At 40.7% G+C, this 27,409-nt stretch overlaps 1 protein-coding gene across 3 annotated transcripts in view; it reads left to right on the forward strand.

Moving 5' to 3' along the window:
- The window catches only part of F13A1 (coagulation factor XIII A chain), a 137,480-nt gene that overhangs the window by 47,704 nt on the left and 62,367 nt on the right, over positions 1-27,409 (forward strand). For all 3 annotated transcript variants that reach the window (XM_024738487.1, XM_024738478.1, XM_024738492.1), the window contains exons 5-6: positions 11,097-11,215; positions 13,631-13,738. In XM_024738487.1, coding sequence (XP_024594255.1) covers positions 11,097-11,215; positions 13,631-13,738 — 227 coding nt within the window. The remainder of the gene's footprint in view (positions 1-11,096; positions 11,216-13,630; positions 13,739-27,409) is intronic.

The raw sequence follows: 27,409 nt of genomic DNA on the forward strand, positions 1-27,409 counted from the left end.
ATTTTAATAAAGCTTATGTGAAATTTTTAAGCCCTTATTTATTCTAACCTTCTATTTAATGAAATAGCATATATCCTTCTTGCAAGTGTCTAACTCATTAGAGTCTCATTCTTACTTCTTGTACCAAGTGAGCATTATTCAGTGTGACACTGCAATCAGAAGGAAGCCCAGAGAGCTCACAGTGAACGTTATTTTCAGTGACATAGAGATGACCCCAGATTCAAGGTCCAAAGCTGTTTCTGGAAGGAGCAGGTTTGGAAGGTCTGTTCCAGAATTCATCTGCCGATTCATGTCGTGTATAATTCCTTAGGTGGGCGGGTTTTTTTTTATATCTTCAAATGATGCTCAAAGCAGGTATCTTCCTGCATTCTGTGTTTCAGAAAGCAAGATCCTTTTCTCATTCAGCCTAACACGGTGCCAGGTCCAGAGTTAATACTCATGAATGTTTGCTGGATTGAATTAATAACCAGCACTGCAAGAGGCAGGGAGAGGATCATCAGCCTCATATTTCAAGAGTAAAAAACAGACCCTGTGGTATTACATAAAATTTTCAAGGTCACACAGAAAAATCAGGAAACAAGCTGGGGCTAAAACCTGGTTACCCTGATTCGGTCAGGGTAAGCTCTTTCATTTTCAGAACCAGAAACATGGGTACCCTGTATTGTGTCATGAGAGAAACAAGGGGTAGATGCTTCTATGATGTTCTAATGAACACTGGGAAAGCCTGCCATTAAAAATAAATAAATAAATAAAAATAAAACCAGGTTGATAGCTAAAAGATCAAACAAGTTTTCTTTGCAAAAAAAAAAAAAGAGAGAGAGAGAGAGAGAAATTAAGCATCCCAGCAAGGGCACAGGCTCCCTTTGAGGAAATGTGCTAAGTAAAGAATATCAGATATTTTCTTTGTAGAATTGCTTCATGAATAATGTCTGTCTTCTGAAGATATTTAAGTACACTGAAAATTCCTTACCCAGAAAAACTGGAAAAATAACACAAATCAAATAAACTTCCCAAGCTGGCCTGAGCTGTAATGTAATGCAGCGTGTTTCCCAGGAACACGCGTAGACCCAACTGTTGAGGAATTGCTTGCCTGGGTTTCATGGGCTCGTTCCATTCCAGAGTTCACAGGTACAAAGGCAGGCCTCTAGAGAGGCTGACTTAACCCGTTTTAGGAAGACAGTGGCTCTGGACCCTTCCAGTAAAAAAGCACAGACTCTGGAAATGCCATTCCCTAATACACGGCAGTGTTTCCCGATTCCCACGGGTGGGACTCGTGTGCCTATAGCGCACACAGCCTGCTGGGGTCACCACCCCTTCTGATTTACTTCGAGATGGAAAAACATATCACGAAGACTCTTATCTGGAGTCACACTTGCTCCCCAGATGAAGGCACCCCCTCGAAGACTGATTACACTCACCCAGCACGTCTTGCCTCTTTCTTTAGTGACGCTAAGCTTTTACATAAAGGGGAGGCAAGTAAAAGTTATTTCTAATCCCTCGTTCAAAATTTCTCCCTTCACTAAAAACGTGAGACATTTTGCCTTCCTGAGGCCAAGCCATTATTTCTTCCAAAGGATCAGAAGCAGAACCAAACTCTGATTTAAGCTCTTCGGCAGTCTCTTCAGAGATCGAGTATACGACAGCATCTCTAGCTCTGCAGTTGTCTTTGATCCCTTTGCCAGGCTTGAACTTAATGACCTTAGAAATGGGACTTGCTTTAACTTTAAAATAGCATGTAAATAAGCAAAGGGAAATTTTCTACCCACGTGGTGATGAATAGCCCTCCTTCTCCCTAAGAGGTTATACAGATACTAAAATCAATATGGTCAACATTCATTTTTACAGGTTTGTTATAAATTCTTACTTTCTCTGAGGGGGGAGGCGGCAAATTGTAATTTCCAAGGGTGCCAGAAATCAGCCGTAGAAGTGAGTCCCGGCATTTCTCAGCCCCCAGTTTTCTTTTTTGAGCTGCCCCACCAGAGGAATCGTAAAATAAATGAGGCCGTTCTTCTTTACTACTTGCCTCCTGTAAGTCACCCGGGAAGAGTGGTTATTTACAAGGCATGTTGAAGGTCTGTTCTGGTGGCAGAGGTGCAGGGTAAAGCAGATGGAGGTATTATTGCATAATCACCAATGGCGCCATGTTTTCTTGTGAGTTTTATTGTGGTGACGGTGGTTTGCCAGAGGTCTCAGAGGATCAAGAGGATGTCGACAGGTCCATGGTGCTGCCATTCCAACTCTATGAGCTCTCTAGACCTAGCTTCTCCTATCCGCTCTCACGCAACTGAGAAGTGTAGTCCCCACACTTACGTACGAGCGCACACACACACACACCCCTCTGCTTTCTATCAATAACAGTTCAGATTGTTGGGCCACTAGAACAGTGACTTGTCAGCTCATTTTCCCTTTTCATAGTATAATAGTACCCTCCGTGCCCCCCCCCAGATCTAGAAAAACCTCCACCACACCTCTCTAACAAAAGAATTTTAAAAACAAACAAAAGCAACACCAGAAAAAACAACAACAAAAATCTCAAGAGGCAAATGATTAAGTTTTCCTGTTTTTTGTCAGCCTATCAAACAAAGAGAGTTTTTTGGCGTTTCCATGGGGATGTAATTTTTTTTTTTTAACCCTAGCTTTGGACAACTATATTTTAAAGTGACAGATCTGAATAAAAACAGAGGAAAGAAAGCTCTTCTTTCCACCCTCAATCTTCCTTTAAAATCATAAATAAATTTAAAATTAAAATCAAGCCTCCCCATTTGTTTTCCTGGCCCTGCTGTGGATTCATGATTACGCCCGCCGATTTTGAGGTAAGGTTTAATGCAGCCGCTGCAAGGAAAAGGATGGTCTGGTCTCGAGCTGCAGAACTCCTTCCTATTCATGGTTTGCCACCTAAATTTATGACTTCCCATCAATAATAACCCAAAGCCAAAAATAAATCCTTCATTTTCTTGGACTTCTCTCTCACTCTCAAAGCTCAGACATCCATCCCCAGCTCTCATTCTTGCGGTTGGCGTTTACTGTGCCACGTTCCCAAGCACAATGTACTGGACGCTGGGGAGACCGTGCCCTGATCCCTTGGATTCAGAGTCATAGTCTACTTGGGGGACAGCTTGGTATTCAAATCCTGGCTTCACCTCTTACCTGCACTATGACCTTGGGATGGACACTTCTCTCTTCCTCAGTTTCCTCGTCTCCAAAATGGGGAAAAATATTATGCCTTCCTCTTAGAGATGTTATGAGTTTTAAAGAGTTTGTTTTTGTACCACACTTAGAAAGTTTCTGGCATGGAGTAAATACTAAACACATACTTGTTCAAGAAATAATTAAATCACGGAACAATTTCCATATAGTGGAGTGAATGTCACTGCAGCATCCATAGGACACTACAAAACAAGGCTTAATCCAACCTGTGCTGGGAAGAAAAGAGTACAGGGAGACTTAAAGAAGGGGGGAAGTTATCACTGTATAAAGATATTTAATAAAGACATCGATAATAAAAAAAGAACACACCATATTGTTCTTGAAGAAAAATTAATGCAACAAAGTTAAACTTGCTAACCTCTTCTTAAATAGGTGGTTTCATGTAAACGCAACCACACTTCAAAAAATAACTTTTTTCTCATGATGAAAGTCGTCTTATAGAAATAAAAAATAACGAAAGCATAAAAAGAACGCAGAGATCTACAAATCACAATTACCATTTTGGTGTACTTCCATTCACTTAATGTATTTTTGAATGGTTTTAATTTTTAATTGACAATTAGTTGAATACATCGCCCTTTCAAATATACACCATGTATGCATATAAATGATAAAGAGTGGACTTTCCCTTTCACCTACGCTCCAATCCTAGAGCATCTCCAGAGAAAACAAACTTCAACTGTGTATTTCATTCCAGATATTTTGCTATAATTTTACATATTAATGTCCATATGTACATCTACAGAGTTTGGATTTTATTAACCACAGGTGGGATTGTGTTATGCACGTTTCTCTATACTTCCTTACACAATATACCCTGGAGAGTTTTCTATATCCACACAAGCATATTCTTTTTAGTGACTGCTTGTACCATAATTGATTTGGTCTTTTATTTACAAATATTTAGATTTCCTCTCATTTTCACTGTAGTATACCGTGCTACACTGAATGTTTCACACACCTTCATACAAATGTATTTCTGTAGAATAGATACCTAGAAATACCTTTGCTTGGTCAAAGTAAATCCACATCTTAGATTTGCATAGATACTGCCAAATTTTTTTAAAGGATGCAGTAGTTTATAATACAGTCACAGCACACGAGCGTATCCATTTCTTTAAACTTTCATTGGCACCAGGTGTTACCGTGTGTTTTACTATATGCCAATATGCTAGGCAAAATATGGTATTTCCAACTCAATAGCAAAAAAAAAAAAAAAAAAAAAATTTTTTTTAAATGGGCAAAGAACCTGAATAGACATTTCTCCAAAGAAGATATATGAAAAACCAACAGGTACATTAAAAGATGCTCAACCTCACTAGTCATTAGGGAAATGCAAATTAAAACCACAATGAGATATTACCTCACTGTTGTTAGAATGGCCATCATCAAAAAGACAAGGGGGAAGGGGAAGCTGGGACGAAGTGAGAGAGTGGCATGGACATATATACATTACCAAATGTAAAATAGCTAGTGGGAAGCAGCCACGTAGCACAGGGAGATCAGCTTGGTGCTTTGTGACCACCTAGAGGGGTGGGATAGGGAGGGTGGGAGGGAGACGCAAGAGGGAGGAGATATGGGGACATATGTATATGTATAGCTGATTCACTTTGTTATAAAGCAGAAACTAACACACCACTGTAAAGCAATTATACTCCAATCAAGATGTTTAAAAAAAAAAAAGACAAGAGAGAACAAATGCTGGCATGGGTGTAGTGTTTCTCTAACCCCTGTATTTTCTGTTAAGCGGTTAGTTCTATCTAGAGACTCAATCAGATTCATCTATAAGTGAATTATTTTCTGTTTTCTTTGGAGGGGGGCAGAGAGAGCACTTAAGAACTATATACTTCTTAAGTCATATGCTGTGTGCTTCCTGGGCACTCGTCCCATCCGGAGACTCATAATGTCTGTTTGTCCCTCTCTTTGTGATGTTCAGATTTATTCGTAGGATCAGGTTTTACCAGTCTCATCCATCCATTATGAAGTTCCCCATTAGCCTTTTAACAAATGATTTTAGCCTAGATCCATTATTTCATCAGGGACTGCAAAATGGTGCTGGTCTCATCTACCATTCTTTCTGCATTTATTAGCATCTATTATTTTGGTGCCTTGAGGTAGTAGTCATAGAAGAAAGTCTAGATGCATGGCTCTTTTCCTATTTCTAAGTTTTTTAAATAATGAGTTGATTCTTAGCACATTCATAAAGGTGACCAATGAATTTTTAAAATCACTATGAAACTACAAATATTGAAGTATTTCACATGTTCTAATACTTTGCAGTGACTATTATTTTTGCTATTTGAATTGTCCCATTCTTGGCCAGCGGGAGCTCCTTCAAGTTGATTTATGATTCCTTTGTCATGAGTCCTAGAATCTTTAAAAGCCTCCTTGTTTTCTGGTAGGAAGAAGTATTTCAGGCTAGTCTCGTACATTTCCTGACCCAGACCTGCTTTTTCTTAAGGAGCCCAGGTACCTTTTAATGGGGGGTGGGTGGAGAGGAATGGTACTTAGAGATCATAATCTGGGCTCAAGTGTATTTGCTGTTGCCATTGCATTGGTTGTTTTTTCTAGTTCTTTTCAGTGGACAGAACTAAAAAATGTGATTTCTTTTTTTTTTTTTTCTACCTTTCGCTGCGCTGGGTCTTTGTTGCTGCGTGCGGGCTTTCTCTAGTTGCGGCGAGCCGGGGGCTACTCTTCATTGCGGTGTGCGGGCTTCTCATTGTGGTGGTTTCTCTTGTGTGGAGCACAGGCTCTAGGTGTGCGGGCTTCAGCAGTTGTGGCACACAGGCTCTAGAGCGCAGGCTCAGTAGTTGTGGCCCGCCGGCTTAGTTGCTCCGCGGCATGTGGGATCTTCCCACACCAGGTCTTGAACCCGTGTCCCCTGCACTGGCAGGTGGATTCTTAACCACTGCACCACCAGGGAAGCCCCAAAATGTGATTTCTAAAGAGAATATGCATCATGAGTTGTTATGATGCTTTCAACTTATTTTTTTTTGAAAATCCTTTTATTCAATATTTTTTTATAATGGAATTAAGTTTTTGATTATTACAGTATGTTCTGATTGAAACACTACAAACTATTGCAAGGACTAGTGGAAATAGGAAAATCTGTGAATAATAATATTTGTTGGTGAAAAATCATAGTGAATCCAAAAATCTATTTGGATCCAAGAATCTATCGGTCATATGAGTAAAAGCACAACTTCTGGGAAGTATGTGTGGGAAGAAATAACCAGTCTCTCCCTTCGTATACATTCTTTCTTATTTTCTTGTTATATCTTCCCCAAACAGAGGTAGTCAACAGTAGTTAGAATGGCCGTCTCCCAACACATAAAATAATCGAATTCCCCAATGGGTGAACAAAATAACGAGTAGTAACCTGGAACTCAGCTGAGCAGGCCACTTTGGAGCCTTCAGTGGGGACGTCTTCCAATTTCAGAGTGATGTGTCCTCACCCTGCATCATCGTTTTAGTGCAAAAACAGAAATTAATTCTGGTGAAATGAGATTCAACTCCCGACAGGATTAACAGTCGCATTCACTGAAGTTCTTCCTCTTCATTTGTGAACTGTGAAGAAACCAGTAGTAGCTATAAGATCAATAGGATTTCTGCAGATGGAATGACAATATACAAGGACAAAATCACCTATTTTTTGACTTACCAAGCCAACGGTAGTTTTAAATTTGCAAGTTAATTACAGACCAGCTACACCACAACATTTTCAAATGGCAAAAGTTACGTGTTACAAAAATATTTCAGAAAAAGTGTAGTCTAACCAAATAAAAGCACTAAAAAGGTATCTTGCCCAAGGGATGTCAGCTTGGAAAAATTATCACCAAAGCTAAACATTTTTATTTCACACAAACTATCCTCGGAAATAGCTTTGAGACTGATTTCTGAGGCTGAAAGTATCAAAGGGTTTATTTGTCGAGAAACAAATACCTTAACTGACAAGGATGGATAGAATGAGTTCATACTCATTAAGATTTCTGCAGTGTTAGGGTACTAACACACATCTCTTAATGGCAGAATGTGGCAATCATGGAATTATTGCTAAAGTAGTTTTCAAATGAAAAAAGGAAAAGAAAACAAAACAAATTAAACTTGACCAAACATGTCAATTTACAGTTTTAAGGTTATTTTACAAAATACCTCCATTTACACAATAGACTTCACACAGCATTTTAAGATGAAAGTTCTTTTAATTTATCCTGGCACACTATAAATGAATAAATTACACTGTTTAAAGAATTATTTAATATGTTTTATTTATTAAATTTATTTATTCGATAAGTTTTTCTTTCTCTTGACTCAGACAAAGAAAATATCTTATATATAATAGATTAAGAGAGGAAGTTAAGCACACTAACCCTTACAGAAACAGGTGGGAACTGGGGAGGGTCAGCAATCATGTGAGTCTCACCCGATGTGATGCTCTTCAAAGATGAGTCAATCTTCTTAGAGCCATTTAATGAAGATTTTGAAGGAAAACTTCATTTTGTACTCTAGCCCTTTAACGCTTTCATTCTTTTTTTTTTTTTTTTTTTTTTTTTTTTTTTTTAGGATCTTCCCGGACCGGGGCACGAACCCGTGTTCCCTGCATCGGCAGACGGACTCTCAACAACTGAGCCACCAGGGAAGCCCAAAGCTTTCATTCTTACAGTCAGTTCAGCTGTTGGTCTGTAGTAGCAGGAGTTACAGTACCAAATGGAAGATAGATTCATTGCTCTGGATCAAAGATCATGAATATCTTCAAGGCTAATGATACAATTGCCAAGTTGCTTTTTAAAATATTGTAGCAATCACAATCCCATCAGTAGATTGGCAATTCATCACACAGTAGCTGGTACTGAGTATTATAAAATAAAATACATAGACAAATGAATATATACATATAATTTCTTTTGAAACCTTTGCAGTTCTTGGATTACTACTTAATTAAAGTTGTTTCAGATTATTTTCTGTTCACGTTTCCTCATCTGTGAACTGGTTTTCCCTTTACTGGCTTTCTTTTATACACTTCATGATTTTCTTATCAATTTATTGGAGTTCTCTACATGTAAGGAAAATTTACTAACATTTTCTATTGTTGCAAATATCTCTCTAGTTTGTTGTAGACTTTATATTTTATTATATCCGAAATTCAAGTTTTACATTTATATCAAATAAAATGCAGTGATCATTTCCTTTTTGATTTTTTTCTTTTATCTTTGCCTTGATAAAACTCTCTCACTTGGAGACCAAGTAACTATTCACAGTTATTTTACTCCGGAATTTTTTATGCTTTGTATTTTTAAATTCAGATTCTAAATTAATGTTCAGTTTATTCTGGGGTACAAAAAATTTACTTTTCCCAAGCAGCCAATTTTCTCAGCTGAATTAATGGACACTCCAGTCATCCTCTTTGATTTATAACATTTCTTTTATCATAAATTTATTTCATAGAGACAGATGCATATTGTAACATCTATTTCTAGGCTACCTATTTTGACCCATTAATCTAATTTTATACCAATTGTTTAAATTATGGTAGCTTACAATACAGTCTAATATCTTATAGGACAAGTCCGTAAACATCTCATATTATAAGGAAAACATCTTTAAACATTCCTAAATGGCACTTCTAGACCTCAGTGGCCTTACGAGGAGTTTTATCTCAATAACAGGCATTTGAAACGCACTTGGCTGAGATGTTTATTATCACAATACTTACAACAGTTAAACCACTACTATAGAGGAATTCTTTAAAAGTAGCCTTTCCTTTTCAGGCCATTTTGATAGCATTATCTGGTGGCGGGCTGTAAAAGGTGTGCATGTAAACGGTCAATGTCCTTTTACACATATTATGAGATGATTTTATTTTAAAATAAATGTATTCTTTTAGGATTTTACTCCGAACTATTGACCTCGCTATTTCTGTTGTCACTTCTTTATATGTTACCTCTGCTTTGTTCCACTTGGAAATGAAGCTGTCATTTCAGTTGAGAGTCACATGACTGTATAGAGATTGCTGGCAAAACCACGGAACCCAGCAAGGCCAAAAGTCTGAAGCATCCAAGTTCACGTTGGCGAGGGCTGGGGGGAGGCTGCGGCACATCTGTCCTGTAACTCTGATTCTTCTAGAAAGATAAAATGGCTTTAGGGTGGATAAGCTATTGCCGCGCACAGCGACATGAGTAAGTCTCAAGAGAATTAGCCTGAGTGAAAGAAGCGAGACCCCCAAACGTGTGCATACTGTACAGTTCTTTTTATATAAAATTGTAGAAAATGCAAATGAGCTTACAGTGATAGAAAGCAGATGAATGGTTCCCTGGCCGGGCTGGGACATCAGGGAGAGGACTGGGAGGGAGGAATTACACAGCGGTACAAGGAAGCTTTTGGGGTGATGGACATGTTTATTATTTTGGTCGTGAAATTATACACTTTAAATGTGTGTACATTATTGGACACTAGTAAATATGTAGATGTGTGTATGCGTGTGTGTATTTACTGTTGCATGAAACCAGGCTAATGGTAGGCAAGAGGCAAAGATTGGAAAGGAAGTTACAAGAAAGTACCGGAGAGCAGACAAGACCGCAGAATCTCCGAAGGGTTCTGTCAAAGCTATAATACAGCCCAAAGGGGGATCCAAGCTGGTTGGATGGGGCAGCACCTGGCAAACTTTAATGTACACACAAATCCCGGGGAACCTCGTTAACATGCAAATTCTGCTTCGGTAGGTCAGAACTGGGCCCTGAGATTCTGCATTTCTCACAAGGTCCCAGGTGGTGCTGTACGCGGCTGGTCTTTCCGCCATTCTTTGAGCAGCGAGGGGCTAGAGCATCTGTTCTCAACTCCGGCTGCATATCAGAATCGCTGGGGAGCTTAAAATTAATTAATTAGTTAATTAATTAATGTAAAAACCCTGATGCCTGGATCTCAGCCTTACTCCCAGAGATTCTGATGCAATCGATCTAGAGTTCAGCTGGAATCAAGAGTTTGTAAATCTACCCGGATGATTCTAACGTGTAGCCAGGGTTGACAACCACTACTCCAGAGGGATGGTAAAAACCTTATCAGGGAATGAGGAGGAAAGAACCCTGAGAAGGTACTAGGATGGCAAGTAGGGCCAGAGAAATGTGAAGAACCATGTTCCCGATCAGAACCAAAATTGAACATTTCCAAGCCTGCAAATTGACCTGAGTATAACTTACAGCCTGTATGGTCCTGCCTGTGTTAAAGATGCTTTTGCTGCTTTCACACCTGGCCTGGGAATAAGTACCAGCTGATTACTGAGCAGGCAGATGGGCAGCGAGGTTTTCCTGAGATTACAGCCACAGGGAAGAAAAGCCCTTGCAATGGAGGAAGAGGACCAGGAAGGCTGATTGTACACACACTTACCAACACGTGCACAAGGATTTTTCCTTGAAAGGAGACAAAGCCCAGCCTCTCTCCTCCTGTCCCTATGGGCCACTAACCAGGCATGACAGATGGTACTCCAGCCTCCTAATATGCCCCAGACTTGTTTTAAAATCATTTGGAATTCTATTAACATTAATACTTTGGAAATTATTTTTTGATCTGTGTTACAGACTTTTATCTGCATTATAAAATTCTGATTCTGAAACCACTGAGACAACAGAATCCTAAAATGTTTACTGAGACTTGTCAATTTAATTGTGCTACTTGGAACTTATGGAAGCATTTTGCTGACAAGTGTCATCATTTACAGACTGATCTAGGCCACTAATTATGTTCACCATTGCTAAAATTACACGTTGCGAAATGAGCTACCTTTAGTGAAACAAAAGACTTTTTTCCCATTTAGCAGCTTAGGACCGAAACAAACTTGCAAGTATACGAAAACCTTCTGGTTTGGTAACAGTCATTACGTTTACATTTCAATGCAGAGGATGCTGTATACCTGGATAATGAAAAAGAAAGAGAAGAGTATGTACTGAATGACATCGGGGTTATTTTTTATGGAGACTTCAGTGACATCAAGAGTAGAAGCTGGAGCTACGGTCAGGTGAGCCACTTAAAATTTGTCATCGTCAAGGACATTTTTACTTAATATTTTTAGCCCCATGTATCACTGCAGGGCGCTCTCTGTCGATATTAGACAAGCACAATTTCCTGCTTTTCAGGATCTGAGACTCCAAGATGGGCCTGGGAGTAGAGACTTAGAAAGGCACCTGCATAATTCATCAGCTGAAATCACATATTTTCGGTTATTACAATGTTACAGAGATGGGAGATTGTATGGATGATATGACATTCCAGTGAGCAATGCTTTGCAAACTCAGTATAGAGAAATCTCAGGAGCTTCGACTCTGCTCTCCAACCTGGAATGAACCCATGTTTTTCTTTTCTTATAAGGAAAAGTGTTTTGATAACAATGCAAAGGATGCAGAAAGGCAAGTGCCCAACTCAAAGAAATCCCTTTTTTTAAGGGTTAGGATTAGATACGCTAATTAGAAAAGAATGCTACCATTTAGTCAAAGGAGGGCCCACTGGGCTTTCACCTTGAGACATTTTATCAGCTGCAGCCTCAAAGTACTGTCCGAATATAAGGTAGCAAATGGCATTTCATCTGAGATATTCAGTGGTTCAAGCTATTTCAGCTTGGCATCTTTAATAATGGAGCAAATGAATATTTTTACCGTCTCTCCATAAACAGACTCATGTCCTGTGATCCAGAAACGACTTTCCATTAGCGACGTGAGGGCAGGTGAACGTGTCATTTCTCAGAGTTTTGGCTGAAATGGTTGCGATGGTACACCATCGTTCTGGGTATCCAGGGGCAGATTTCCCAGAACCTGGCCTCACCAGGTCACAGGATACTTTCTTGGCGTGAGATCCTTGTTTAAACTTCCACGTGGGCTCTCCCTGCCGTGCTCAGCCCTGCTCGAGCCTGACCACTGGGCTGTCATCATTGGCTCTTGTCTTGTCCACCCAGCTTTATGCCTTTTGCTCCTTCTCAGCGTTCAGGTTTGCCCGCCTGCATTTCTGACGTCCTGCCAGGCTAATGATCTACGCGCTCTTCCCCTGTTTTGGGGTCCCTGCCTGGCTCCCTGGTTCCAAGTCCTCCCCTTCCTGAGTGACATACAACCCGTGACCATTGCTTATTGTCTGGTGCTCTCGCCTTGGGTCCCTAATTCCTAACCTTTAGGCGTGATTCTATTTATGCCTCCAGTGTGGCAATAGAGAGAGAGCTAACAAGGGAAAAAGTCATCTAGGTGGGTAGCAAGGACTGCGAAAGGGTTCCAAGCATGACCGTGGACTCCCCAGACAGCCTGCCTTTGGATAGATGCCCTTCAGCACAGCCACTGCCTGTCTCTACTGTCATTTGGAGTCCATTAATTTGTGTACTTCAGTCCAAACAACCAGCCAAGCCAGTAGTTTGTAGTGTAGTTCTCTATGCCTTTACCTTTCCAGCTCGTGGCTGTCATGCCCCACAGACACAGCTGAAAGATGCTGCCTAATAAGAACCAGAGTAATGAGTTCTTATTCACCTGGAGAGCTAGTGCAATTACCCATTTCTGCATCTATCACATCAGTTTAGGATACATGCAGAGTTGCTATTCTAACTGGATTTTAATGAGGAATTACATGGAAATTAGCCATTAAAATTGTGATTTCTGTCCTAAGCCCTTGGGTGGATAATATACAAGGCTTCTGTATTCAGGGAAATCTTCTGTACAATGAGGTACAGTATAAGTGTAATCTTCCAATTTTGCCTTTATTTTTTTTTTTTTTTACTATTTTGTCTTTGTTCCTTGTTTGGAAATTTGGGGCATTGTATGTGGCTGGGAGTTCTTTCTAAGGAAATTGAACTGACTACCTGATGGTTCCCTTGATAATATGATCTCCTTTCTCTAAGCCTTCCTGCCCTCTCTTCGACCCTGGAGTCCACCTTATCTCAGACGAGAGGAAACCTTAGACAGACATTCACTATGTGAGGTCTCCTACTATTTCCAGTGCAGACCTGAAGTGCCTTCCTGAGAAGTACCTGAGAGCCCTTTACTGTCGATATGCACAAGGACTCATGTTACTTTTGAGGGCTCGAGACTTTGGCCTGACTTTGGTAAATGGTTCATTCCCTTGCCTTGGTGCTGGAGCCAATATGTTGGAGAGATTCTCTAAATTAACCCTACAATTTTCTGAAGAACTTCAGGTCAGTTCTTGACCCTTGAGTACATCAGCTCGCTAGTAGTTCTGTTTATATTTCTAGCTAGTATTTAAGTTCTTAATTACTAAAAAATAAAAGAGGGTGTCTCCTTCCTTCCACCTTGATATTTCACGCTAAAGATTATGAGTGATTACCATCTAGGAAATACACATTTCTAAACATGAGGTTGTGGTTTCACTTTATTTTTCAGCAGAGAATATCTTGTTTTCAGAGGGGACATTAAATCATTTCTAATTGTTTTTCTCCAAATAGTTTGAGGATGGCATCCTCGATGCTTGCCTGTATGTGATGGACAGAGCGAAGATGGACCTTTCTGGCAGAGGGAATCCCATCAAAGTCAGCCGTGTTGGATCTGCCATGGTAAGAACAACCACTGATTACTAAGATCGATTACACATGTCATTTGCCTCAGTATAGCTGTCAGCTCATTAAGTGCTGTTGAAATGGTGACTCGCACATAATAAACTTTTATTTGGAAGAGTCTGTAATTCCCTGAACTTGTCATGTGCCGTAAAACAAAATTCTTACATCAGTACTGTGTGTTGCTTTGGCTTCAGACAAATGCTGATAGATGACGTGGACAATATAGATCACTTATTCTTAAGAATCTTTGCCTAGGGGCTGAGAGTGACCATGACAAAGTGTCAGCAACTATAATCAATCAATCAACAAACAAACATCAAAGAGCATCAAAAAAAAAACCCTGCAAGATGGAAATTCTCTACATTTTCACACCCATAGTAAGAATAAAGAAATAAATGACTAATCCTAGCTTCTATTTCAATGATACCTCACCCCAGGGCTTTATAGTTTATGAAACGGACATTGATTCTTCACAGTACTCACATGAGATACGTGGGGAGGGGGTGGCATTACCCATGCCAGCCATTTTACAAGTTAGGAAACAGTGTGAAGACAGTTTGTCAGTGACAAAGCCTCAGCTAGAACCCAGGTCTGCTGACTCCAAAGCTAGACATTTTCTACCTTCCTTGCTGGTCTCTGCAGGACATCCGGAAACATCTCGGGGGATGCACAGACCCTGCAACGGAACAGCTTCCTGAGAGAGGAGATACAATTCTGATGAGTGGGAAGGTTGGGGGTCAGGTTTGGGCGGTGAATTAATTGTGTTGCCCAGGTCCTGGACCGTACTGACATGCGGACCGGGTCCTGGGCAGCCCTGGACCGTACCAACGTGCCACACACACAGATCCTGCCCTTGGTGTGTGAAAGCGAATCAAATCTGATTTAGGAGCAGATTATTCCCGAAAAAAACATCAAGCTAGGTGCTATTTCATACAATCAAAGACTGAGCAACAAATACTCCTTTTTGTTACCAGTTTCCTTAAGTCTTATTTAAAAAAACAATCCCTCTGAAAGAGTGCTGTCTTTGGGTTTGGTTTAAGTTAAATAAAATCAAAATCAAATATTGTTTATATAAAGATATTAGACTGAGAATGACATGAAATGTAATTTATGGTTAGCTCTTAAGAACAAAGATTGTTTTATTAGTAACTAGGCTATGTGTAAATTTAAGAAGAGTGGAGCTTAAAAAGAGAAGGTAAAAACTAATATCTAAAAGCAGTTTTGTTTTCTGTTGCTAGTTTATGTATGCAATGTAAACTACGCAAGTGAAAAGACAATGGATTCTAAAGAATTTGGGAATTTCTTTATAATAGCTATTTATTACAACATGCATTAGACCTGCAGTCAGTCACTGTTTTTCCTGTTTCATGGACAAAATTCTCCCTTTTCTCCTGTAAAGTCATCATGACAGGTTTGCAGTGAGACGGGAAGCAGTTGTCGCAGTGGTTAGATAGAAATTAGTTCCTTCTGAGGCACTCTGAAATGACATGCTCGTCAACCCGAGCTTACTCACATGTTGTGGGTATATTTACGAGTCTAGAAATCACTGCCTAACACAAGCCAAAGCAAGAGGGACGCAAACAGGAAGCAGCTAACCCAACGCTATGGTGGCATCTGGCCAGATGGAAGCTGTTAAGCCTTGAATTAAGCAGAGAATCTTAATACAAATTGCCTTGAAATCGTATTAATCATGAAAAGCCTATGAAGTTCTGATTTTGAAAATCTATACCTCACAAGATTTAGAACTGGACAGAATCAATTTCGGGGGTTTGGTTTGGTTTTATTTTTTGAAAGAGAGGCCTTGGGTGTTAGGGGAGAGGCCCACCCAGGGCAATATCTCTATTTCCACCAGCACCATCGTTTACATACACAAAATATACGTCTGAGAGTTTTCAAAATCTTTTTATATCTCTTATGTCTTTTGATCCTTAGAAGAGCTCTGTGAATCTTTCCAAAATCTATCCAGTTATAATGATTCTAGAAAATAAAATATTGAGCCTCCAAAAATCAATAAAAAATATGCAACTTTCCCAAAAAGTCAATTGTTTTCTGGTCACTCAGAGAGCTCCTCTCCTGTTCACAAATCCTGGAACTCTATCATGAAATTGCTGAGGGAAGTTAAGCAAAGACTGAAAGAAAAAAAACAAAACAGAAACCCCTCAAATTTCTCAATAAAGATTTGCTTTAAAATATGAGAAGATGTATTTAGGGAGCCCAGAAAGAAAATGTTCTGAAGTTGCTTGAGTCTAGCCAGAGCCCTGGGTCCGAGCAGATAGGCCTGTGGGTGTTTTCTAGGGGGCACAGAGGGAGCTGTATGGTCATTTTAAAAGCTCTCCATCATCTCCCCAGCCTGGTCACTGAGGCAGGAAATTCCTTTCATAGGATACAAATACTGGAACAGGATACACCGCGACATGCAAATTCTCTGGGAGGGGTAGCTCACTGACTGCAGTTCATGCCAAGGTGACAGTGATGGAAGGCAGAGATTTCCTGGGCTCAGTTACTGCCACGAAGGAGGGGGATGAGAAGCTTGGTCCTGGCTGGGCACCTGCAGAGGGTGGAGAGGGGACAGGAGGCAAGAGCAGGTGACTGGGGCCCCAAAGACAAATTTGCTTCCTGTGGTCACGGCAAAGTCTGGCACTGAAGACTGGCCAGGAATTTGCAGAAAGTAGATGGGTGCTCGGTGCTGTATGAAGCACAGATAATAACTCAGGTTATTATCTGACTTATCTAACTTTCTGATGAGGGTGCTGACGATGATGATCTAAATCTGGCTTTACAGTCCCCAGATAAAAATCTTTGTCGTCTAGTGTTTACGACCTTGGGCCGTTCTTTGCCATGGGGGTATCCTACACACGACAGGATATTTAGCGGTATCCATGGCTTCTGCCCAAGAAATGCCAGGAGTTGTGACAACCAAGAATGTCTTTAGATATTTCCAAATGTCCCTCTGGGTCAAAATCACCCCCAGTGAGGGCCACAGCACCAAACCCCTCCGAGGCTCAGCTTCCCTGCCTGTGCGATGAACGTAACCCTCTCTTCTTGCCTGCGTGAAGGATCTCTTTTCTTACCTTATTCAAAGCCTGCTGGCTTTCCTTCTTCTGCTGAAGAGAAAGTGGAGGCAGCATCCTGCGGGAAGGCCCGGGTCCAGGTCACATCAGACCTCTGGGTTCTGACTCTTCCGCGAATTTCCTATGTGACGCAGGGCCGATCACTCAGCCTCTCGGGGCCTCCTTTATCTTTAAAATGAAATTTTGTCTCTGTACTCAAATCACACTTGTTATTCCCGGTGGCAGCAAGAATTCCCTTTTCTCCTTCAAAACAATGTGCTTCTTTCTTCTATTTTTCCCTTTATAAATTCAATATTTAGTTCTTTTGAGTTGCGGTTACTTCACTTTGATGTGAAAATCAGGAAAGTTTATGACAGTCTGGACAGCCTTGGGCTGTTGGGTTTTCCCAGGGGAAAGAAAGTCTAAAACTCCTGTAAAGAGTTTTACAGGGAAGTCTAAAACTCCTATAAAGCTCATTGTCTGGGGATTGGTCCTGAGATGCTATAACCTTACATAAGCGAACTTTTAGTTAGGTTTTTCTAAATAGTGAGTGGTACATTTTACCGAAGCTACACTGCAGATTGATTTAAGAGAGAAAAATATTTTTTAAGAGATTAGAAAAAAGGAAAATCTTGTCCAAAGCTATACTTCCTCCTTTTTTTTCATTTTTAAAAATTTATTTATTTATTTATTTGATTTTTATTGGCGTATAGCTGCTTTGTGACCAGTGGCCTTGTGACCTTGAATAAATCATTTAACTTCCTGACACTTCAATAAAAACAACAATGTTGTGTTAGTTTCTGCTGTACAGTGAGGTGAATCAGTTAGACGTATACATATGTCCCCTCTTTTTTGGATTTCCTTCCCACTTAGGTCACCACAGAGCATCAAGTAGAGTCCCCTGTGCTATACAGTAGGTTCTCAGGAGTTATCTATTTTATACATAGTATCAATAGTTATACTTCCTCCTTTAAACTTCTTGATTACTGTTTGCTTTCCACCTCGTACCTGATGTGACAGTCCTCACCAGGACAATTGCCAGGAAATGTGCCAGGAAAACTTTAGAAGGATGCTTTGTGCCATCTGAAAACTTACTTTGCTCACAGGGCACTAATAAAGCATTCCATCACAGACCCTGAATTACAGTGAAGTAACCAGACATGGACTCTGAGCCCCGGTCACACTCTCAAGACAGGTGCGCTATGCCACGTGACAGGAACAGCAGGGTCCTGGGGAAAGGAGAGACGGTGACAGTAGCCTGCCTTTACTGCTGGGTGGTAACTGGTCCCTACCTGCTTCTGCCTCGTGACTGATTGGATCTAGCAGCAACTCTGGGCAGAGAAGTTCTCCCATACTGGCCCTGCCGTGGCCGCTGGGCCTGTGGATACTGCTTGTTCATTCACTGTGGAAGCCCTAGCATCCCACCTCAGTGCAGGTTCCCTCCTCTGGGTTGAGACTTACTAATAGGAGATCTGTGTCGAAATGCACACAGAACCAGTACATGAGATGTGGAAGACTCTCCAGGGGTCTTCTAGGTAAAGGGGTGGAGGCCCTTGGAAATGATGTCACTCAAGGTCACACACAACTAAGTGGTTGAGCTGGAACTAGATATTGTCCTTGCTCTCAGGTCATATTAGACCTTAGACGGCCACCACCAACACACAAGCATCAATGACACAATTCGTACCTCATGTTAATCCGTCATTCACCAGGGATTTTCATTTCTGTTTATTGAAGAATTTTTAACAATTGACAAATAAATTGGAAGCCAGTAGGAAGATGGAATTTACCTAATGGAAATTGTTTTCATAGCCAATTTTGAGAAACTATATCCATTTCATAAATAACCAATGTACGGATGAAGAGACAGAAGTATCAGCAAGTTAAATGACTTATCCAAGGTCACTGGTCACTGGTAGCTATCTCCTAGAAAAGAAGGACCCAAGAGAATGGGTTCCAGAACAGGTGAATTTTGAAATAGGGGGATAAGTGAAGAAAGGCATAAATCAGAGAATTCTAAATAGCCAGAGGCATTGGGTCCCTGGGGAAAGAGTTCCCAAAGAAGACTAGGTACCAAATATGGCTTGATGGTGGTATTGGTGACAGTGACGGTAGTAATTGCTGTAATGATGCTCATGGTAGTAAAACACTCAGTTTTAACTCATTCATTCCACAAGTATTCATTGAGAATCTCCAGTCTAGGTACAGTTGTAAAAAAAAACAAACAAACATAGTTTCTGCCTTACAGAGCGTATAGTCTAACAGAGAAGACAGACTTGTAAGTAGAACATTTCAACACATTATGGCAAAGTCTCTGATGAAATAAGCATAGGGTTGTAGGAGAAAGCAAACCTCTCAAGCTTTCCTCAGAGGTTTCCCAGGACAAAGCAGTGACCTAACAAATGTTGGGATATTGGATGAAAAGGTAGAAGAATAACTGACAAGGGTCCAGAGCAATTATAAGCCACGCTGCTATTCACGGAAACCCTTTTTCCTTGGTGGAAATTATACCCAACAGCACTGCAGGAACATGTAGTCAGGGGAAACTTGCCCCTCTGGGGACTTATTTGTTTCAACTACAATTTTTTTAAAAAGTGACATTTTGGGGAAATTTTGGAAGGAGGGAGAGAAGAAAAAATATCAATACACTAGTTACATATTTTTAAATACCGCTCTTTACACCGCCGCCAGCCTGGGCTTTCCTGCTTCCCTTGAGGGGTACACATTTATTTTTAACCCTGGTCTTTTGCTAACATCGAAACACGATGCCATCATTAATCCCCATTAATACCCTATTCTAACTGTGCCTTTTGGGAACTCACTCAAGATTGAACTCTTTTTTAACCAGTCATGTTCGTTGTACTCTTTAGTGTTATAAAAAGGAAATCTTGCACTCCAGCTAGTAAATCAAACTGACCACAAGTGGAAGTATAGGTCCTGGAGTTCCCTAGGGCCCAACACAAGATGAATGACTGTAGACCTTGCAGGCGGACTGGACTTCAGAGCTTCTGATCCCCAAGCATACATGATCTCACAGATAAACTGAAAATAAAGCTACTTTTCGCTTTGTCCATTTTTCTTCCCCTTCTTCTTGTCCCGTATTTAGACTGTTTTTTTTTTTTTTCTTCCATGCATGAAAAAGACAGTCATGACATCACTCCTTTGATATTTTGCTAAGCAGCTTCACAGGGGGCTACTACAGAACGGCGTTTTTATTTTTCCCCAGTTGTTTACTTGGTCATCTCGTAGAAAGCTTCACATTCAGCAACGAACTATTTCAACCATTCAGACTACACTTACAAATTCACTTGGGTTAGAAATTCCACCCAGCTACCCCAAATGAACTTTAGAATCAGAAATAAATACATGATGTCTAGTCCCTGATCTTACAGACCAGCCAAAGCATAGCTCCCTAAAACTTTTATTTAAAAAAAAAAAATACAAATGTTAAAGCACTATATAACTGCTCCTTTGTTTTATAAGCAGCCAAAAACCCCCTTTCTTGGAGTGAATTGTCCTGGAGAAATCTGAGGACTCAGGTGCTTAAGAGCCATTGTCCCCAACCATTTCCCCACTGAGGAGCTTCTTCGCGTTTCCCCTTATGGATCTTGTTTTTGGAAAAATTTCCTCTATCAAAAAAGCATATTTATGTAATAATAATTTTGTTTCCCCATTCTTGCATCAGAGATTTATCTAACGGCCAAACAGAACTTCTAATGGGAGTGGTACATTCAGTGCAGGCACTCAGTGTGACTCGATGCCACCTCTGAAGGTAAAGATATGACTTCCATTGGTGTTTTGGAAAAGCGGCAAAATGACTCACACGCCTGCATAATTTTGCAGATGCCTAAGAGTTAAAATTTCCAGGCTGGCGACCATTGCCAGATGTACGTTCCTTCGTGGATTTCAGCCCCCATCCAGAGATCCTGGAGCTCTGACCCTATCTGCTTTCTTTTCTTAAATTGTTATTTTCTCTCTCCATGATTCATGCCCAGGAATGTCAAGAATGACATTCCTCACTCTGGTAGAGGAGAAAAAGCTAGAGGTCTCTGTTGCTCTTGATAACCTTTCCAGTCTCAATCAAGAGCTCCCACGGGTGGCAACTTTGGAGAATCTACCGGTTAGGATTAACCAGAAACGTTGATTGTAGTTCAACAGGGTAAAATACTAATTCTAATAAGTTTTTTTTAATCTTAAAGTTGGAGTCAAGGTACCACAAGCACGGGAGGCCTTCCTAAGGTTTAGGAACGGCTAAGGGAATCCAGTGATGAACGGGAGGTACAGAGTCAGGTACCTCCAGTACCTTTCAAAGTAAACATGATGCCATAAGGTCACCTCACTCACCAGGGATTTTCATTTCTGTTTATCGAAGAATTTTTAACAATCGACAGATATATTGGAAGCCAGTAGGAAAATAGAATTTACCTAACGGAAATTGTTTTCATAGCCAATTTTGAGAAACCGTATCCATTTCATAAATAACCAACGTGCAGGTGAAGAGACAGAAGTATCAGGAAGTTAAATGACTTATCCAAGGTCACCAGTCAAACTGGAAATGGATCTCAGGTTGCCTGACCCCACTGTTCCACACACGATGTTACATGTCCCCTGTATTTGTCCTCTGCCTGTCCTCTCTCCGTATCACATGACCTCCTTGGGTACAAAAGTAATGCCTTTTACAAGCCCTGTCTCATGCAATCCTTCTCTTTTAAGTTGGGGTGGAGGGGTTCAGGAGACAAATGAACTGTTCAGACATCATTTTCTTCTCTTGTGGTTAAAAACTAGCAATGTAATGAGGTTTCCATTTGTGGGCAAACAGCTTGGCTTCTCAATCATTAAGGTTACATTCCTTATGCCTGTGCTCCCCATATATTGGGAGAAAAACAGACATTTATTACAAGCCATCTCTCGAATGTGATAATCACAGTCAATCTAAATGTCTGCTTTCCCTGAATTGCTTCCTGGAATGAGGTTTCAGTGCTACATCTATTTTGTAATCACATTGGCTATTTCTGAAACACGGGGCTGCTTCTCAGCACTCCTTCCAAGCTGTGCAGTCAGGGCTGCTCTGGTCTCCTGGGTCAGACATCCCCATGATGGATAAATAGAAATGCAGCAAAGCCAGCACCGCCCTTTAGGATATGTGATCACAGGGCACTTTGCCTCCCTTCTTGCCCTCTCTCCTTCCCCTCTCCTCTCCCTTGGTACCCTTTTCCTTTCCTCTCCTTGTTCTGCTCTTTCCCTTTCCCATTCATCTATTCATCCATCCAGTCGTTCATTCAGATATTTTTGGAGGTCCATTCTATACACCAGCCCTGCCCCACACAGCAGCGGAATAGCAATGAAAAACAGCAGACAGCGCTTGGAAAGCTTAAGATCTCAGTACCTCTCTCTCTCTCTCTCTCTCTCTCTCTTTCTCTCTCTCTCTCGGTCCGGTCCACCTTTTGTTATTTCTTTCACAACTGTCAATTAGTAAAATATGTTTGGGCCAAATAAGAATCCTCAGTTACCAAGGGAGACAAGGTTAATAATCTCTAGTTGTAAAGATTTTCATAAGAAATGAAGCTAATTACCAACTCCTGTCAGAGCCTGTGTCAAGTCTATACAGCAGAGCACATTTGCAGACAGTGGTTATACGCTTCGCAGTATAGGTTAGGGTTAGTTCCTGTGGTTTTTATGTGTTTTTTGTGAAGTAGAATTTACGTACAGTGAAATGTATGGGTATTAAATGTAACATTCAATGAGTTTTGATTGGGGTAATCACTACCACAATGTAACCATAATATAAACATTACCATCAGCCCAGAAATTTCCCTCGTGCTCTCTTGTAATCATTCCACATCCCCAGAAGCAAGCAACCACTATTCTGATTCCTTAAAATAGATTTGACTTTTTTTTTTTGGGCTGCGTTGGGTCTTCGTTGCTGCGCGTGGGCTTTCTCTAGCTGCAGCGAACGGGGACTATTCTTCATTGCGGTGCGCGGCCGTCTCATTGCAGTGGCTTCTCTTGTTGTGGAGCGTGAGCTCTAGGCACGCGGGCTTCAGTAGTTGTGGCACACGGGCTCAGTAGTTGTGGCGCATGGGCTTAGTTGCTCCGCGGCATGTGGGATCTTCCCGGACCAGGGCTCGAATCTGTGCCCCCTGCATTGGCAGGCGGATTCTTAACCACTGTGCTACCAGGGAAGCCTGATTTGCCTTTTCCTAAATCTCACATAACTGGATTCATACGGTATGTACTATTTGGGGCTGGCTTCTTCTACTCAATCAATTCTTGCACGTGTCTTCAATGTGTTCCTTTGCACTGGCAAAAGCAGTATTTTATCGTATTCTATACCCCAGTTTGTCTACCTGTTCGCCTGCTGATGGACATCTGAGATGTTTTCAGTTTGGGCCTCTTATGAATAAAGCTGTTAGGAACACCCTTGTACAAAGTAAAGTAATTATATGTTTTAAATCATGTTTTAGGTAGTGTTGGTTAACTAAGAGAGATGAACACATTAAAACAGCACTTCCATTCTTCCTTTCCTCTTTCCTCCCTCAGGTCTAATTTTTTCTTAGGATTATCATTGTTTTTACATTATCAAGTTTTAAAATTCATATTCATTCTGTTACTATGATTCCCAAAGATTTTTGCACGTATGTAGATTTTTCTCACCCCTGGATCTTTACCACAGAGTCTCCGTTACTGGGATCTGTGCTAGATTCATCCCTTAATTATCTTGATATCACTTTTCAGGTGGTTGGGTTGTGATGGGTCCTGTGTTCTCTGAGATCCTTCATGTTTGAAAATGTGTGCTGGTTGTCCTTGTGCTCACAGAACAGCTTAGCTCTGCATAGTATTCTTGGGTCCACCCTCCTCTCAGGACCATGCACATGTGGATGACATCAACTGGTTGCTCTGGAGAAGTCTAAAGACAGCCCCATTTTCCCCTTATTGTTAATTTGCATTTTCTGTCTGTAGGACTGAACAATTATTTCTTTTTTTGTTTGTTTGTTTGTTTGTTTGTTTTTTGCGGTACGCGGGCCTCTCACTGTTGTGACCTCTCCCGTTGTGGAGCACAGGCTCCGGACGCGCAGGCTCAGCGGCCATGGCTCACGAGCCCAGCCGCTCCGCGGCATGTGGGATCCTCCCAGACCGGGGCACGAACCCGTGTCCCCTGCATCGGCAGGCGGACTCCCAACCACTGCGCCACCAGGGAAGCCCCAACAATTATTTCTTTAAGCTTAAGTTCAACTAGATTAATTAAAGTTCCTAGGTAATGAGCGTTCTACATCAAATTACCCTGCAGCTCAGATTGCTCTTCCAATGTATAGATTAAATTTTTCCTCAATTAGGTAAAATTTTTCTTACGTTATGTCATGAATATATCTTCTGTTTTATTTGTTGGGTTCTCTATTTCAAGGATACTAATTATCCTTATGTTGTATCATCCTTGTCTTCCATAACTATTAGCTTCTCTCTAATAACTTCATCTCTTTATCTTTTTCATTAGCATTTTCTTCACCTCAAGTTTTTCCTCTATGTCATTAATTTTATTTTGAACGTTATCTATTCTGTTTCTTAGAGTTTATAATTTATCTTTAGTTGCATGATGATGTGAGTTGGTGCCCAGTGTGTTCCTTTAGGTCTGTGATCTCCTAGGAGGTTGTGAGAAACTCCTTTATGTTCCTTAGTTTTGTTTTCTTCTATGTATAGTTTTTCCATTCTCTCTCTTTCCTCTTTGCTTTTCTTTTTATTCATGCTCATACTTGCATAACTCTTCTCCAAGTGTCCTATTTGCTGTAATATACTGTAGATAAAATCTTGACTCTCCAATCCAAGATGAGTTTGATTTAACCTCTGAACTATAGTTTGAGGCCAATGTATTTCATTCTACTCTTTTGTACCCTGAGACAGACTGAAGCAGAGGAGGGAGTTTAGCTGACGAGATGGCAAACTCTGTTAAAATCCTTGGGCTCTGCTCTTTCTTTTAGGATTCTGTTAAATTTCTCATTCTAGAATCTAGTCTACCTAATTGGAGGTAGATCTCCTTCCCACGTGGAGATAACTCACAGGCTTTGTATCATTTCTCCACTGTAGTCCCAGAATCTCTACCTTTTAAGGGATGCAGACCCTTTTTCACCCACTTCTCCACAGCAGTCATTTCCAAGATTCTGGTCAGAACAAGGAAAAGATCAGCATTTTAATCCAGTGTGTTTCTTTCCAGATTTGGAAATACAAACGGGCAACCTCAGGATTTTGGTGACTTGACAGTAGGGCTTCTGAAGCCCTGGTGGTCAGGGTTAGAGCTGAGCCAAGCTGCCCCTCTGCCGTACTCCAAAATCCTCCCCTTTTCTTGGATCAGGTTTTGAAGTTTATCGAATTATGTTATGCCACTGAGGTGGCTGACAGTGACTTTCAAAGGGGCTGGTTTTAAATTTTGTCCAATATTGTAGGTATTATGAGAGGACGGTTTAGTGAAACCTTAATGAAGTTGAATAATGCTCCCTGTCCAAAGTCCTGGGTTCATATTTTCTTGTTGACCACCAGTGATGCAAGATGGAGACATTTCATTCTGTAACTGGTTCAACCCAGAGTTCATGATAGGGTGCTCACAGTCAGCTGTGGCCTGACGAGGGACAAGCATATGCCCTTGAGGTGTCCCCCAAACATACCTTGTTGTCTAGGAAGGGGGCTATTAATTTAACCGTTTACATCTGTCACTAAAGACTTATCTCTTTCTGAATCTGGGCTCCCCAGAAATCAATATTCTAATTAGAAAACAGTAGCTAATCTGGCTAAATGCTAATAAATGAGAGTTGTGATTTATCTAGCAACAGGGGAACAGCTCAGCATTAAGAATTAAAAGGTCTGTAGAGAAGAGAGCTCTTTTTTTCCTTACTCTTCCCTTTGGCTGATTGGGTTCAGCTGTATGCTATAAATAACACTTTTAATTAATGGCTGTCTGTTTGAAAATCAGTCATCAGAACCATAATTTAGGAACTTTTACCTCTGAGATTCATTGTTCTACCCAATTTCTCAATGATAAGGATAAGAAACCGGTAATGTGAGTTAAAGCTGAACCTACCTACTCACAAATACCAAACCACATCATAGCCTACCAAGGCACTCTTCAGGCTTCACTATAATAGATGTAGATGTAAATAATCAATTCAACTGCAAGGAGAATTATTGATCATGAATAGAACCAAAATTGTTGTCTAAACCCTGCTGCACTCCAGTCATTTCATGGAGTTACAGGATAAAGTCAAAGTTAATCTCAAAGGAAGGAGTTTGCAATTAGTTGAATGGGGTCCTTCAGTAATCTCTAACGGATGAATTTTTTTCTACATTAAACAAATTAACCGGGTAGTTACCTTCCCTTTAACCTAACTGGACAGAGTCAAAGGGGAAAAATAGAAGTTGCTTGCACATCTTAAGTGTTTTCTTCTAGTAGTTTCTACTTCGTCCAATATTGCCTACTTACATGATACTTGCAGTAGGTCCTTGAACTTGCCGTATTTCTTCATGACACCAAACAATTATTCAAATTCTCTCTACCATGTAGATAACCTTTTCTGGACCTCAGCCCCTCCAGACCTAGCTTTCATGTCATTTTCTCTATCCAGCCCACAACCGTCACCACACCCTCCAATCTAATAAAACTGATTACTCCTTCTGTTGGGACCCAAATCTCCCTGTACCTCTTTCTGCATTAATATTGATAACATTTACTTCTGCTTGATGAGTTTTAGACCATCTCTTTTCACAGAGAAGACCTTACTCTTACTCAGATGTGCAATGCCTATATGCTTGTTGAATACACAACGGATTATTCAACAGCTATTGAGCACCTGCTCTTTGCCAATACTTGTTAGAAGTCAGAAAGGCATCGATTTTCATCTCTGTTCTCAATGTACTCACGACCCACTGGGGAGGATAGACTTTTATAAAAACTAAACTGAGCAAGCCTAAGAGAGGGGTCTGGGCAAGTGCTGGGGGTGGGTTGTTAATTAGCAAGGCCATGAACACATAGAAAAATCACCATATTTTACTATCTCTTCTATGGTTGTCATAATCCAAACACACCTGCTTCAATCATAAGTTCTACCTTGCTTACTAATGTCTTTTCAGTGCAGTCTGAGCCTATGCTTCTCAAACTAACGTGCACAGAAATCACCTGGGGATTTTGTTCAAAGGTGGGCTCTGATTTAGTGGGTCTGGGGAGGTCTGCATTTGCAGCCAGTTCCCGGGCATTCCACTGCCGCTGGTCCACAGACCACATGTTGAAGAGCAAGTCTGTAAACCATTGTCATGTCAACATATAAACATTGTTGAAGTGCCATCAGTTTTTGGAAGAACTCCCAATGCTCCCCACCTAGAAATTCTTCTGACTGTAATTAAACATAATGAAAGCTACAGCAAGGGAAGTAAGACTCAGCAGTGACCCCCAAGAAACTGACAGGATGCCTTGAAACTGTTTATTCCTGCCCCGTTTTGTTGTCTAAACACGAAAGATTCCTGCACTTCAGGTCTGCTGCTACCAAATGACTGTGGTCTGAACGTGTAGCCAGGTTTTCCCAAATATTCGATTGCCATTCTTTGCTTAAGTCTCCCCTATATTTAAACTATAATACCC

Source organism: Neophocaena asiaeorientalis, unplaced genomic scaffold (assembly GCF_003031525.2).
Source record: "Neophocaena asiaeorientalis asiaeorientalis breed wild unplaced genomic scaffold, Neophocaena_asiaeorientalis_V1.1 scaffold307, whole genome shotgun sequence".
Taxonomy (NCBI): domain Eukaryota; kingdom Metazoa; phylum Chordata; class Mammalia; order Artiodactyla; family Phocoenidae; genus Neophocaena; species Neophocaena asiaeorientalis.